Source organism: Littorina saxatilis, linkage group LG10 (assembly GCF_037325665.1).
Source record: "Littorina saxatilis isolate snail1 linkage group LG10, US_GU_Lsax_2.0, whole genome shotgun sequence".
Lineage (NCBI taxonomy): Eukaryota > Metazoa > Mollusca > Gastropoda > Littorinimorpha > Littorinidae > Littorina > Littorina saxatilis.
In genome coordinates this window covers 42,369,558-42,384,557 of record NC_090254.1, presented here as the reverse complement: position 1 = coordinate 42,384,557, position 15,000 = coordinate 42,369,558, and the positions used below count along the sequence as shown (strand labels likewise).

General features: G+C 42.1%; 1 protein-coding gene across 1 annotated transcript in view; it reads right to left on the bottom strand.

The window, feature by feature from the left end:
* LOC138977871 (uncharacterized) overlaps positions 1 to 15,000 on the bottom strand; it is a 58,218-nt gene that overhangs the window by 13,012 nt on the left and 30,206 nt on the right. The window contains exons 3-5 of the mRNA XM_070350477.1: positions 13,940 to 14,088; positions 12,791 to 12,935; positions 2,736 to 3,767 (exon numbers count right to left, since the gene is read on the bottom strand). Of these exons, the coding sequence (XP_070206578.1) occupies positions 2,736 to 3,767; positions 12,791 to 12,935; positions 13,940 to 14,088 (1,326 nt within the window). The remainder of the gene's footprint in view (positions 1 to 2,735; positions 3,768 to 12,790; positions 12,936 to 13,939; positions 14,089 to 15,000) is intronic.

Genomic DNA, 15,000 nt, shown 5'->3' with positions numbered 1-15,000 from the left:
ACACACACACACACACAGAGAAGCCGTATATATATATATATATGTATATCTATATCTATATAGATATAGGTGAATCTCTCTCTCTCTCTCTCTCTCTCTCTCTCTCTCTCTCTCTCTCTCTCTCTCTCTCTCTCTCTCTCGCTCTCTCTCGGGGTGGAAGATGAATACCGTCTCTGGGTCTGCACATGAAGTTGACCCGTGTCCGTCCCGGCCGGGATTTGAACCAGCGACCTTTCGATCACAATAAGTCCAGTGCTCTACCACCTAAGCTACCCGGGCCCCTGTAAATTATCTGTTTCCAATAACATTTTTATACTGACTGTCACTCCTCATCAGTCATCGGAGACATCGCTTCGAACCATACTACCGTATACGCTGTCAGTACACACAGTAAACGTTCCCCTACTGTTCAGCAAGAAAACATACATACGTTATGTCTGTTAGACTTATACCGAGGTGCAATGGGTGATTTTTCGCGTGGCTATAAATTGATTCGACCTTTTCACTTTGACAGTAAGAACAACTTACGGGTGCAAGGGAAGCGTTCTGGACAGCGCAGTGACATTCTAAAAATAGTAACGTAGAAACGGGAATATGGATTGAAGCCACACGAAGGAAGGGAGATAAACGCAAAACACTGGAGAAGATAAGGAAGAGTTACTGGGAATGGTGAAATGAACAGAAAAATCAAAATCGGTTCAGCGCTGCGCGCTGAGAGCACGTGTTGAAATATCTCATCGATGATATTGTGTCCGGGGTGTATCTGAATACGGTGTCCAAATTTGAAAAAGATCCACCGAGAACTTTGGCGTTGTGATGTGGTCTAGCGGCTTTGGTGTGTCGGTATGGGGGCCCGGGTAGCTGAGGTGGAACCAAAATCGGTTCAGCGCTGCGCGCTGAGAGCACGTATTGAAATATCTCATCGACCAGATTTTGTCCGGGGTGTATCTGAATATGGACACCAAATTTGAAGCAGATCCATCGAGAACTTTGGCCGTGCATGGCGAATACACACATACACAGACAGACAGACAGACAGACACACAGACACAAGTCGTATATATATATATAGATTTATATGTTTTTGGAATCAGAACATGATGAAGAATAAAATAAAAGTAATTTTGGATCGTTTTATAAAAAAATAATTTTAATTACAATTTTCAGATTTTTAATGACCAAAGTCATTAATTAATTTTTAAGCCTACATGCTGAAATGCAATACCGAAGTCCGGCCTTCGTCGAAGATTGCTTGGCCAAAATTTCAATCAATTTGATTGAAAAATGAAGGTGTGACAGTGCCGCCTCAACTTTTACAAAAAGCCGGATATGACGTCATAAAAGACATTTATAGAACAAATGAAAAAATTATCTGGGGATTTCATACCCAGGAACTCTCATGTAAAATTTCATAAAGATCGGTCCAGTAGTTTACTCTGAATCGCTCTACACACACACACGCACAGACAGACACACAGACATACACACACACACACACACACACACACACACACACACACAAACACCACACACACATGCATACACACACACACACACAGACGCACAAACACACACACAAACACCACACACACACACACATAAGATGCCTCGCTACTGTCTATTTAGTCAAAACTTGACCAAATGTAAAAATACTAAAAACATGTGCAGACTTCGAAATTAAACTAATGAATGAAATTTTTAAAAATATAGAGGAACTGTCATGGAATTAAAAACAAGTCGCGTAAGGCGAAAATACAACATTTAGTCAAGTAGCTGTCGAACTCACAGAATGAAACTGAACGCAATGCAACGCAGCAAGACCGTATACTCGTAGCATCGTCAGTCCACCGCTCACGGCATAGGCAGTGAAATTGACAAGAAGAGCGGGGTAGCAGTTGCGCTGGGAAGGATAGCACGCTTTTCTGTACCTCTCTTCGTTTTAACTTTCTGAGCGTGTTTTTAATCCAAACATATCATATCTATATGTTTTTGGAATCAGGAACCGACAAGGAATAAGATGAAAGTGTTTTTAAATTGATTTCGAAAATTTAATTTTGATAATAATTTTTATATATTTAATTTTCAGAGCTTGTTTTTAATCCAAATATAACATATTTATATGTTTTTGGAATCAGCAAATGATGGAGAATAAGATGAACGTAAATTTGGATAGTTTTATAAAAACAATTTTTTTTTACAATTTTCAGATTTTTAATGACCAAAGTCATTAATTAAATTTTAAGCCACCAAGCTGAAATGCAATACCGAAGTCCGGGCTTCGTCGAACATTACTTGACCAAAATTTCAACCAATTTGGTTAAAAAATGAGGGCGTGACAGTGCCGCCTCAACTTTCACGAAAAGCCGGATATGACGTCATCAAAGACATTTATCAAAAAAATGAAAAAAACGTATGGGGATATCAATCCCAGGAACTCTCATGTCAAATTTCATAAAGATCGGTCCAGTAGTTTGGTCTGAATCGCTCTACACGCACGCACGCACACACACACACACACACACACACACACACATTCACCACGACCCTCGTCTCGATTCCCCCCTCTATGTTAAAACATTTAGTCATAACTTGACTAAATGTAAAAAGCGTTAAATTGGAACACATGCCGAAAATTTAAACAAAAAATTAAAAATAGAATCATTGAACAAAATGCAAAACAAACACAAACAGACAAACACACACACTGAATACAAAACACACTACAAAACACTTACCAGAAGAAACCATATAAGCATCACCAATTGTCTCCACTTTGTACACGTCATAAATCTCCAAACGAGCATCAAAGCACGAGTACAACGTGTTCAAAAGGGACACCACTTCCAAAGGCGAACAGGAAGCGGAAATAGTCGTGAAACCCACAACATCCGAGAAAAAGATCGTGACATCATCGTAACTCTCAGCGGACACGTTCTTGTTCTGCTTCAGCTGAGTCGCCACGGCTTCAGGGAGCATTTGATACAACAAGAACTCCGCTCTCTTCCTCTCCCTGTTCAGCTCCCTAGTCTGTTCGGACAGCGTGTTGGCGTAGCGCTGGATGTCGGACACCATGGCTCTCACGGACACGAGGATGAGGGGGCAGAGGAGCGTGATAGCCACGAGCAGGGAGATGCTGAGGATGAGCTCCTGGTTGTCTCGGCTCAAGGCGACGCTGACGTTGCCCAGAATCTCCTCAGCCAGCTCCTCCTGAACGGCGAACATGGTGTCGAGGTAGATACTCATGTTGTCGAACCACCACTTGCTTTTCATGAACGACTCCTGCTGCACGGCGTTGGTGCCGATCTCTTCTCGCATGCGTGCGATGAAGGACAGGTTCCAGCGATCGTGGGACGCTAGCTTCTCGTTGATCGTCTTCCCCACAGTGGGAGAGAACAGCTTGGACGCTCTAAGGTTCCCAGCCCCCATGCTCTGTTTCTCCAAGTACCAGAGGTAGTCCCCGTGGCTGGCGAAGGACCCGGTGAGGTAGTAAATGCTCCCCAGAGTCCTCTCGATACCGATGTCGTTCTTGCTGCTGAGGAGGAGCTGGTAGGCCACGAGCTGCCTCCAGTCGTCCCCGTCCTGAGCGAACTGGATGGCGCGGTACATCCAGTCGATGAAGCTGTCGATGAGGTTGATGTAGAAGCTCATCTCGGTGTGCAGGCTGTGGTTGTTCTTCTGCGTGTAGACGAGGTCGTCCCGGTGTTCCTCGATGGCCTGCGTGAAGGACACGAAGGTCGGGTACTTCTTCATCGTCGTCTTCGTCTGACCTGAAACGCAAGAAACGGGTTTAAAGGAATACTATTGATCTGATCAAAAAACAAGAAAGGTTGACAAAACAATGCATTCACAAATATATCGACCCAACGGTCTTTTAAGTGCACAGACAAACAATAACGAAATAATAAACAATAACTAATAATAATAATAATAATTGTCAGTAAGTACTGGTATCACATGACTGATGTGAACCAGTTGATTGGCAAATGGCGATGCGCTTAAATCTGTTAGCGCACTCTTGGAGTGCGCTACGTTTTCCACAGAGCGTATTCTTACGCCCTTTGCCAAAGCGAGACTGTACTCTCATCCTCAGAATTAATTAATGACATGTAGCTTATATTCTCCACTTTAAGTGGTTTTTTTTCTGCAGATCGCAGGCGCCTGTGCCACAGTGAATCCCACTGATCTAAAAATAGAAGCGGCTGTGTCTCTTCCACAATGGTCTCTTCTCGTTTTGACTTGCAAAGATTCTTCTCATATGCCGTGTTAGTGGCATGTAGCTTATTAACCACATTACCAAATGGTGAGTTAGTATAAAATTCCCAGCGGCAAACAGAAAACACAAGTGTTATTCCGATAACGTACCAGCTAGACCAGCATTTTTAAAGTCGATCTCTGTTATAGTAGACTACACTGAAATACGACTGCATCAGTTCAGTAAATGAATGGTTTCCGAATTATTATTTCAAGGCAACAACAATCGGAATCGAAAACGTGTAGGGTTAAGAACGTTCTTACCATGTGTAAAACTTATTACCAGCCTGGCTCATGCGTGCAGACGAGCAATTTTTGTTTTTGAAATGAGACTGCAGTTCAGTGGTTCGATTGCCCTAGCCGCCTAGCAGACGACATAAACCCCGCAGCAAATTAACATGTTGGGCAAATGTGAACAAACAAACGATGGGGATATAATACGTGTAGAGTTCAGAGCATTCTTACCGTTCATATATAGTACCAGACTCCCCGATGAGTGAAGATACAACACGAGAAACATACCACATTTACTTTGAAAATGTGCTAACCGTGGCCTTGGAGTCAGATCAAGGGGCAACACTCTGCACAGTCAATCTGCACAGTCATAGTGCTTTTAGTTATGCGCTATAGAAATCTCCTTAATAAATAAATAAATAAATAAGCTCGATGAAGGTTTCGAATCGCAAATAACTAAGAGCACAGTCCTTTCTCCGAGTTTAAATGAGGTCTGTATGAAAGATCATCACTTTTTAGCTTAACGCTACTCTGGAATTTTCCAACAGAAATTAAAACAAGAGTTTGCGTGTGACGAAAGCACGACACACTTGAGACAGTTTTTTCAGTTTCGACTTGCGAAGAATCTTCTCATAATTATGACGTAGCTTATTATCCACATTACCAAATGATGAGTTAGTATACAATTCCCAGCAGCTAACAGAAAACACAAGTGTTATTCCGATAACGTACCACTGAACTAGATCAGCATTTGGAATATATACGTAGCAGACTAGATTACACTGAAATACGACTGCATCAGTTCAGTAAATGAATGGTTTCCGAATTATTATTTCAAGGCAAGAACAATCGGAATCGAAAACGTGTAGGGTTTAGAACGTCCGTACCATATATAAGACTTATTACCAGCCTGCCTCATGCATGCAGACTCAGTGCAACGTGACGAGCAATTTTTGTTTTTGGAATGCGGCAGTGGTTCGATTGCCCTAGCCTAGCACACGACATAAACCCCGCTCAGCAAACTAACATGTTGGGTAAATGGGTACGAAAAAACAATGGGGATGTAATACGTGTAGGGTTCAGAGCATTATTACCGTTCATATTTAGTACCAGACTCCCCGATGAGTGAAGATACCACACGAGAAACATGCCACATTTATTTTGAAAATGTGCTAACCGTCGACCTTGGGGGGTTAGCCAATTCAAGGGGAGTCACTCTGCACAGTCAATCCGTCGAAGCTCGACTTGAGGTTTCGAATCGCAAATAACTAAGAACACAGTCCTTTCTCCGAGTTCAAATGAGGTCTCTCTGAAAGATCATCACTGTTTAGCTTAACGCTACACTGGAATTTACCAACAGAAATTAAAACAAGAGTTTGCGTGTGATGAAAGCACGACACACTTGAGACAGCCCACACAAAAGTAGATCTTCTACGACCTGACCACACAGTTATGCCTATTCAAATGCGCGTAGCAAAATGTGCGTTTTGAATCTTCTTTTTTTCTGGCGGTACTGACAATATCGTTATTGAAACAATCCCAGTGCACTAAGGGATTTATAGAGCAAATCTCGAAAATAATTATTGAACTCAGCGCTATGCGCTTCGTTCAATAATGAATTTTCTCGATTTGCTCTATAAATCCCTTAGTGCACTGGGATGTCTCAATAACTTAAATAATAATAAACAAAAATAAACAATAATGTTTTTGGATTTATTGATCTGATCGTTTTGGGGGTGTTTCGGGCGAATTTGACGAATCTGACGATTCTTGAAAATTTCTAGACCCACACGGCACAATTTTCTCGAAAACGCACCCACGTATGGTTGTTAATTAAATCAAAGTGAGTGAATGGGGAAGTAATTCAACCTTACCCCTCTCAAATAGAACTCTTTTTTTGCCTAGTGTAGGCCATTTAATTAAGAGTTTGAAACCCTTGTTTGTTCAAAGGGAAGGCAGTACTCCTGCGCGGTAGCAATACTTGTAATGCAGAATCGTATGGTGTAACTTTGGAAGAAGCAGAAGAAGAAGAGGAAGGAAAAGAATAAGAACAAGAACAAGAATAACAAGAACAAGAACAAGAAGAACAAGAAAAACAAGAACAAGAAGAACAAGAACAAGAAAGACGCAAGCCACACAATCAGGCAGGTGCCAGCTATAATTGGGTGTGGTTTTGTGTTATCGCACTTTTCTTACAACTATTTAAGCCCCTGCTCGTGCTTATCGGCGGCACATCGTAATGCAATTAGGTCTGGCGTCCTCGAAATTTATTTCTGTTGCGTCTCTCAAAGCAAGCCACGCAACCTGGGCTTACAGCACAGACGCTCTGATTCAGTTTGAAGATACGTTTTTGTAGACATATAATCCCCCGACAAAAATGATGCTAACTTCACTAATGAATTCCTGGATGCATGTTCGCTAAAAGCACTATCCCGCCCGTGTTAAGCCGATGTGTGGCCCTAAAATTAAAACTTGGAGAATACATGGAATAACCTAGTTTTCTTGGTAGTTATTGAAGTGACTTATAACAATGAATGACAAATTTGTAAATATTAATGAACACAAATCGCCGTTGCTATGGAAACAGCCGCCATATTGGATTTCTAGAAAATGGTTATACAGCGACATCATACATCAGAAATGCATGATATTTGGCACAAAGATACACATGACTTTTATCTACAATCATATAGAACGACATGTTTACAAAAGACTACAGTTGAATTTATATTATTTTTTGTAATAAGGACTAATGAATTTTTAACCGCATATTCATTAATCCTTATTTCAAAAATCAATATAAATTCAACTGTAGTCTTTTCTCACAACATCGTTCTATATAATTGTAGATAAAAGTCATGTGTATCTTTGTGCCAAATATTATCTGAAGTATGATGTTGCTGTAAAACTGTTTCCTAGAAATCCAATATGGCGCTGTTTAAGCCAGTTTCCATAACAACGGCAGTCTATGTCCTGTAGTATTCACATATGTTTCATTGCTTTTTATAAGTCACTTCAATAACTACCCAGAAAACTAAGTTATTCCATGTATTCTCCAAGTTTAATTTTGGTGATTTTAGCGCCTCACACCGCCTTAACGATGATGATGATGCTCCCCACTACAGATCTGTTCGGGCTTTTGCGAAGAATAAGTATGTGTGTGTGTGTGCGTGTGTGTGTGTGTGTGATAAGGTAATTGCCTATGTCCTTTTTTGATGTTTTGAGAAAAACGCAAAAATAATTCTTTGGTTTCTGAACAATCTGCCTATCTCATGATAGTTATCAGTTGCAAACTGCCTATCTCGAGCAGTTACCACGGAATACACGTGAGAAAAAAAAGCTGACAGCAATATTTTCAATCAGTAAAACTGCATAACAACCCACAAAGAGCGTTTGCATACCGTCACATTCTCAAAACGTCTTCCTGTATCATAAAGAAAAAGTGCCTAACTCAAGAAACGAGATCGGCAGTTTTGCTTAGGCAAAAAAAAAAAAAAAATAGGTGTGGTTAAGGTAACATAGCCAAAAAAAATAGGGTAGGAAGGTAGGCAATCACTTTTTTTTTCTTTTTCTAATGTGTACAATTACAAATTAAACCTACTTGACAGAAAAATAAGTGTGCGACTCGAGCGCTTTCGCTTTCATTGCGTTTTCTGCACTCGTTTTTTTTTTTTTTTTTTGTTTTTTTTTTTGTGACAAATGTAATAAAAAGTTATAGGATCGGCCCCTAAAAATAGGGTAGGTCGGGTTACCGTAACCACACCTATTTTTTTTGTTAGGCCTTACGTTACCGTGGCAATGGTTTCCGATGGTCTGAGAGTTTGTACTCTCTAACACATGACAGGTACCCTTCCAGTAGCTTGCCCTGTAGTTTCACTACAGAAATGCCTAACACTGAGATCGGTATTTTTCTTATGAGCGTGACGATACTTTATTATCTCAAAAACTAAATCACCTACAATGCAGCCTTCACACTGCATGTGACCTTCACGGTGACTGCACAAGTACGCATGTATGTGTATGTGTATGCTATTATTGCCATTGTAGTATATCATGGGACTGAAGCCTGTGCTGCGACTTCTGTCTTGTGTGTGGCGCACGTTATATGTCAAAGCAGCACCGCCCTGATATGGCCCTTCGTGGTCGGCTGGGCGTTAAGCAAACAAACAAACAAACAAACAAATATCATGGGACGTATTTGACCCATCAAGACTGATTTGAGCGTGACGAATTAAGAGCATCCTTTCAGCAGTCAGACACACACGAAATACACATACACAAAAGCCAACCCGTTGCAGCGTTCTGTGCAGAGCATTTTGTTGTTGTTGGATTTGTGAGTGTGCTGAATTTACATTGCATTTTGACGAAGGTGCAAACAGTTTATTCCGTTACAATTACCCGCTCTGAGCAGGGCGCAGCCAGGATGTTGACTCTTAGTTTTTGTGTTTGTGCGTGCGTGCATGCATGCGCTCGCGCGTGAGTCATTGCATGTGTGTGTGTGTGTGTGTGTGTGTGTGTGTGTGTGTGTGTGTGTGCGTGCGTGCGTGCGTGCGTGCGTGCGTGCGTGCGTGCGTGCGTGCGTGCGTGCGTGCGTGTGTGTGTGTGTGTGTGTGCGTGTTCCTATATATATATGTTTTAATCCTCACTTGTCAATCTCAAAATGTCGACTCGGCTAACAAAACATCACCGAAACGATAATCCAAAGAACCGTAGACCCGTAAATTCGTCGCTATAAAGCAACACTATTTCACGCAGACTTCTTTATCTGCAATGTTACGCTCATGAAAAAAAGCTTTTAGCTGGTGCCAGCAAACCCGTAAAACTCGACATTTTAATCTCTCTTCGTGTCTCATTAGGTATAAGGCATGACAAGTACGATGTGAACTATGCCACTGTTCTGATAGTAATTATGTTTTTATCGGTGAGACGTTCGTCTGTCTGAAACCCACCAACATCACGTGCAAAGGTAAAGAGAACATGACCAAACTCAGCATACATTGGCTTTCGATCAATTGTTTTGCTTCGTTGTATTTATTTATTTTCAACTAGATATTGTGCAAAACTGACTTTGATGAGAGAAAAAAGAGAAAGAGAGAGTGGGGGATGGGGGGTGGGGGGTGGGGGGACGTGGAGGCAGAGACAGAGACATAAAAAGGACGGAAGGGGGAGATGGGAGAGAAATAAACGGACAGACATAGTTACACGCAAAGGAACACACTCAAACCGACAGTCGAGCACCCCCCCCCCCCACCCCCACACCCTCCCACACCCCCACACCCCACACCCCCCGCCCCCTCTTTTATAATTTGTTTTACTTTCGGTAAAATACCAATACTGTCTTCTCTTTCTGCTTGGTAAGTTTCAAATCAATAAATGCTCATCTGAGGATATCGTCCTACTGCGTTATAAGGATAACAATTTGCAAACACCAAGTAGATTCAGATTAAGACAGGTTCCACAAACCTCTCAGTTTTCTTTGTTTTCTATATCTAGAGGGCTTGTTTCCCTTTGTTTCTCATAACTCTGCCTATACAAAGTAGATATGGCTTTGGTTCCAAAAGCTGTCAATGACCGTTGTTTTATGTCTTTAGAATGCCTCGTTCCATTTATTTCTAAGAACTTTGCCGAAACAAAGCAGATGATAGACTGAGGCTGGTTCAACAAAGCTCTCGCTAATGGGCAGAATATACCTGCGCAGTTTCTGCGGCACAGACGACGCACTGCCTATTATTTATGCAGCGATAGGGATAATGACGAGTAGTTGGCCTGTTTTCCTTTCATGCAACGCGTAGCGGGCTGGGATAAGCTGCAGTGCGTCGTCGGTCCTGCTGAAGTTACATATTACGGAACGCGGATCGTATCAACTGATGCAGGAAATTGATGCATTCAAAACCACGATTTTGATGCATCGTTTTGATGCATCAGAATGTTCGGGTTTTCCCGGAAAGTACCGAGCAAAAAGCAAAATTTGAACCGGAATACGAAGCGAAACGAACTATTTCTAAGCCTCTTTTGTACACGCCATTCCCAATCCCACTACCAGCAGGAATTTTTCCGAAATCATGGCAAGTGTTATTGACGGTTTGGAAGAAGCTGTGGTTCAAACAGTCGAGCAAAGACGGCAGGAGGCGAGAAACGAAGGAGAAGGAGGTGCCGACGGCATCTGTTTATATTCGTCAAAATGTCATTTCAAGTTTTTCCGTGCTCAGGCATTTCTTACGGAAAGACCGGAAATGAATGATCTTTCGCATGCATACAAAACCGAAAGTGATGCATCAAAATGATGCATCAAAATGATGCATCAAAATGATGCATCATTTTCTAAAAGGATGCATCATTTTCGTATCGGATGCATCAGTTTTGGAAAATGATGCATCCTTTTTGAAAATGATGCATCCTTTTGTGAAAATGATGCATCGAATTGTAAAAATGATGCATCAAATCTTGGTTTTGGATGCATCAATTTGATGCATCAGTTGACACGATCCGCGTTCAGTAACATATATGAGCGGAGCCCCTTACCGGACGTTTCCATATTTAGAGAGTTGTGTTGCCTTGGTTTCTCAGAACATTGCCGAAACAAATTAGATATACGTATAGAGCTTGAGGTTCCACATATTTCTCTAGTTGGGTGCTTGATTCCTTTTTTTTCTGAGAGATTCGCTCAAAATTGCAATCTCATCATCGGCATGAATTACACGTCAGACCATCGGCCCCATTCCTGAAGATCGATGTCACCCGAACTAGGTTAATTATTCTTTCTCAGGCCTACTGTCCATTGTTGAACCAAGGGGGAGGGAGTGCAGTATTCTTTTTAAATAGATACGGTTACCCCACCAAAATCTCATAAAAATTGAAACAGTACGGTCATTCCAATTCTGGATGGATGGAGATAAATGTGTGGTGCAATGGGTGACCTACATAATTACAACATCAATTTGACGTGCATACTTTCAGGAAAGAGTGCAAGTGGACGAACCTTACGTAAAAGAGCATTAATTTCTCGTTTAAGCCACCAGGGGAGCGTCATGTTCTTACAAATCTTTGGCGTATGTCGGAACATATCGGCTCGAATATCTGTAAGGTTTGTCTCCGTCAAAGTTAATGAGTGCAACGCCTCTTCCATGCTAAAGGGAAAGAAGTAGCGGGCTACCTTCTGCAAATTAGACGTTTGGATCCTATCATTAATTATGTAAAGTAAGATTGTTGCTAAGTGTGTAAGCGTGCGTGTGTGTGTGTGTGTGTATGTGTATGTGTGTGTGTGTGTGTGTGTGTGTGTGTGTTACTGTGTGTGTGTGTTTGTATGTGTGTGTGTGTGTGAGTGCATGCATGCGTGTGTGTGTGCGTGCGTGCGTGCGTGTGTGCGTGCGTGTGTGTGTGTGTGTGTGTGTGTGTGTGTGAGTGTGAGTGTGTGTGTGTGTGTGTGTGTGAGACTGAGAGAAAGGAAGAGACATAGGCGGAGAGAGAGAGAGAGAGAGAGAGAGAGAGAGAGAAAGAAAGAGAAAGAAAGAGAGAAAGAGAGAGAACAGACAGACAGACAATCAGGTAGGCATGCAGACAGGGCCGGAGAGACACATTGCAGGGCCGGACCAAGTTCGTTGGAGGGCGGGGGTGGGGGGGGGGGGGTTCCAACTGAAGGCAGGGGTCCAGGGGCCGCCGAGGCCCCGATGGGGTGCAGGGGCAACGCCCCGCTGGGGGGTCTGGGGGGCAAATCCTCCCATAAGCCGAGAAAATGTTGCATTTGTGAGGTCATTTGTTTGTCTTTCCTTGCAACTGGGAATCAAAATTACACATTTTCAACAGTAACAAAACACGCGGAAGTGGGAAAGGTATAGGGGCGAGCACTCAATGATCTCACAGTGTGCAGTACAGTCCCTTTCCAAAACATCGGTTCCCCGATAGCGCAGATGATATCTTGTTGCAATCGGTTCTCTGATACTATTAATACTAGTGATAGTGTAGCGTGTGACTTGACTTGTGGCCTATGATGATGGACTCATAACGGGGAGGGCAGGCCGTTGTCGACTTGATGTTGTTCATAACTTGAACTAGTTTTAGAAGACCAAATAAACTAAGGGAATTGGGGGAAGAGCTTAAAAAGTCCACGTATTTTTTTTTTCTTTTCTCTGAGAGGTACATCGGATGGCCAGGGGGGGGGGGGGGGTCCGGAACCCAGGAACCCCTCCCCCCCCCCCTGATCCGGCCCTGCATTGACACAGACAGACAGACAGACAGAGAGACAAGACAGACACACAGACACAAAAGCCCATAGATAGTGGAAAGCGCGTTTAGTTAATTAACCCACCTGGCCAGGTAGACAGTTCTGCCAGGGCAGAGTCAGTTCTTTGGAAGCTCTCCTTCATAAGGATCTCTGTTGTCTGGTCCTTGTAGCTGACATGCATGGCCGTGTATCCTCGCTCTCGCTGCAAGAAGTGTATACACAGCCCCACCTGTTCGAATACAAAGTTTTAGTGTTGATTTGAACGTGGGGAATAAGATAAATTAAAGACAAATACGAAAATCGGAGACCTCGTGAATGGTTCCCGCGGTACAACGAACAGAAAGATATCTAAGTTTTTAAGTTTTTTGCTTTTTTGGAGTACAGATGTGAGACAGAAAACATTAAGACATGACATGGTAGCTGACATGAATTGCTGTGTAGCCACGCTCTCGCTGCAAAAATAAGTGTATGCAGAACCCTGTACGAACAGAACGTTACCAAAGCTTTTGTGTGGAGTATAGACGTGAGACCGAAGACATAAGATGTGACATAGTAGCTAATATGCATTGCCTTTTAGCGACGCTCCCACAGCCCAAACCTGCAAGAACAGAAATATACAAAAGTGTTGGTGTTGAGTATAAACATGGGACGTTGGACTGGAAACAAATGGCGACGGGCACAATGGCCTGGTGGATAAGACTCCGGCCTCCCTGTCGAATTCCGCGTAATGTATCAAGTCGTTAACTCGGTAATCAATCGCTCCCACGTGACTTACGATGTAGTCTAGACGTCTCCTTGGCAACAACAGTCGCTGTGGTCATCGTCAGAATAATCATTCTGCACCAGTTGAACTTTTCTTGGGGAAGCAATAAGAAATATAACTTTTTCTGCGAAGGTTGTTGCGAAGAGATTAATTCAAGTGTGTTTGATGTCTGGCAAGATGGTCAGTCGCAAACTAACAACAACAACAACAACAACAACAACAACAACAACAACAACAACAAACAATAACACTCAGACAAACAAACAAACAAACAAACACTCCGCCAACTAACCAAACAAACTAGCACACAAGCAAAAAAACCACTAAAATACTCAAACAAACAAACAAACAAACAAACAAACAAACAAACAAACAAACAAACAAGCAAACAAACAAACAAACAAGCAAACAAACAAACAAACAAGCAAACAAACAAACAAACAAACAAACAAACAAACAAACAAACAAACCTCTGTGCTGAGTGTGATGACATCTCGGATTTTCTCGTTCGCTGTGTTGGCGTCTGCTGTGCCCTTGACGTCTATCACTGACATGATCAGCAAAGCCAAGGTCGGCAGCAGGGTCAAGGTCATCATCTTGGCCATCTGGACGCGCTTGCCTGCGAAAAAAAGATGATATTTCAAACGAAATTAAAACAACCATTTCTTCCCGCTTTATGTCAACGAAATCAAATTATGTTTCTTTTCCTGTCATGGCTTAATTAAGATGCATGTTAAGAAAATAAAAACACATTAATACAAGAAAGTAGGGTTTTTTCGCGCTGGTAAAATCAGTCGATACTTTATGTTAAAATATTCCGAAGACAGAGTACGGCTGCCTATATGATAGCGAGATGGCTGAAACCGGTCGAGCACGGCCGGGATCTGCCCATTTGGATGACGGTTTCACCTTTTCTGTGTCTAGTGACCCTGCAACAACACCAACACCACCAACAACACCACCACCACCACCACCACCACCACCAACAACAACAACAAAAACAACAACAACAACAACAACAACAAACATTCACAATAACAACTACAACAACCATGCTTATGACAATAACGCTAAAGAAAACAGCTCTGAATGAATCTATTCATGACATATTTTTTTCAGTGAAGCTAAATCTATACACAAACAGATGAAAAATGTTAGCTTAATATTTTATAAGAATCTATAGAGACATTGCCTACAAGAACACTAAGCAACCGGCCAGCCACACCTCGACTTGCGCCTTACAAGAGAACATGCAAGCCTACCAATAATAATAATAATAATAATAATAATGGAAATTTATAGAGCGCTTACCAAAAAGCTCCAAGCGCTTTACAATGACATTATTATACACATGTACAAAACCAAAATACAATCATTAAGACACAAAAAGAACAGGAGTACAAAAGCAAATTCATCGTTTAAATCCATGCAGTCACAAACAAACAGACAACGAAGCGACCAACCCAGCGTTACAGCAATGAGCCAACACAAGCACACACATACACACGCACGCACGCACGCACGCACACAC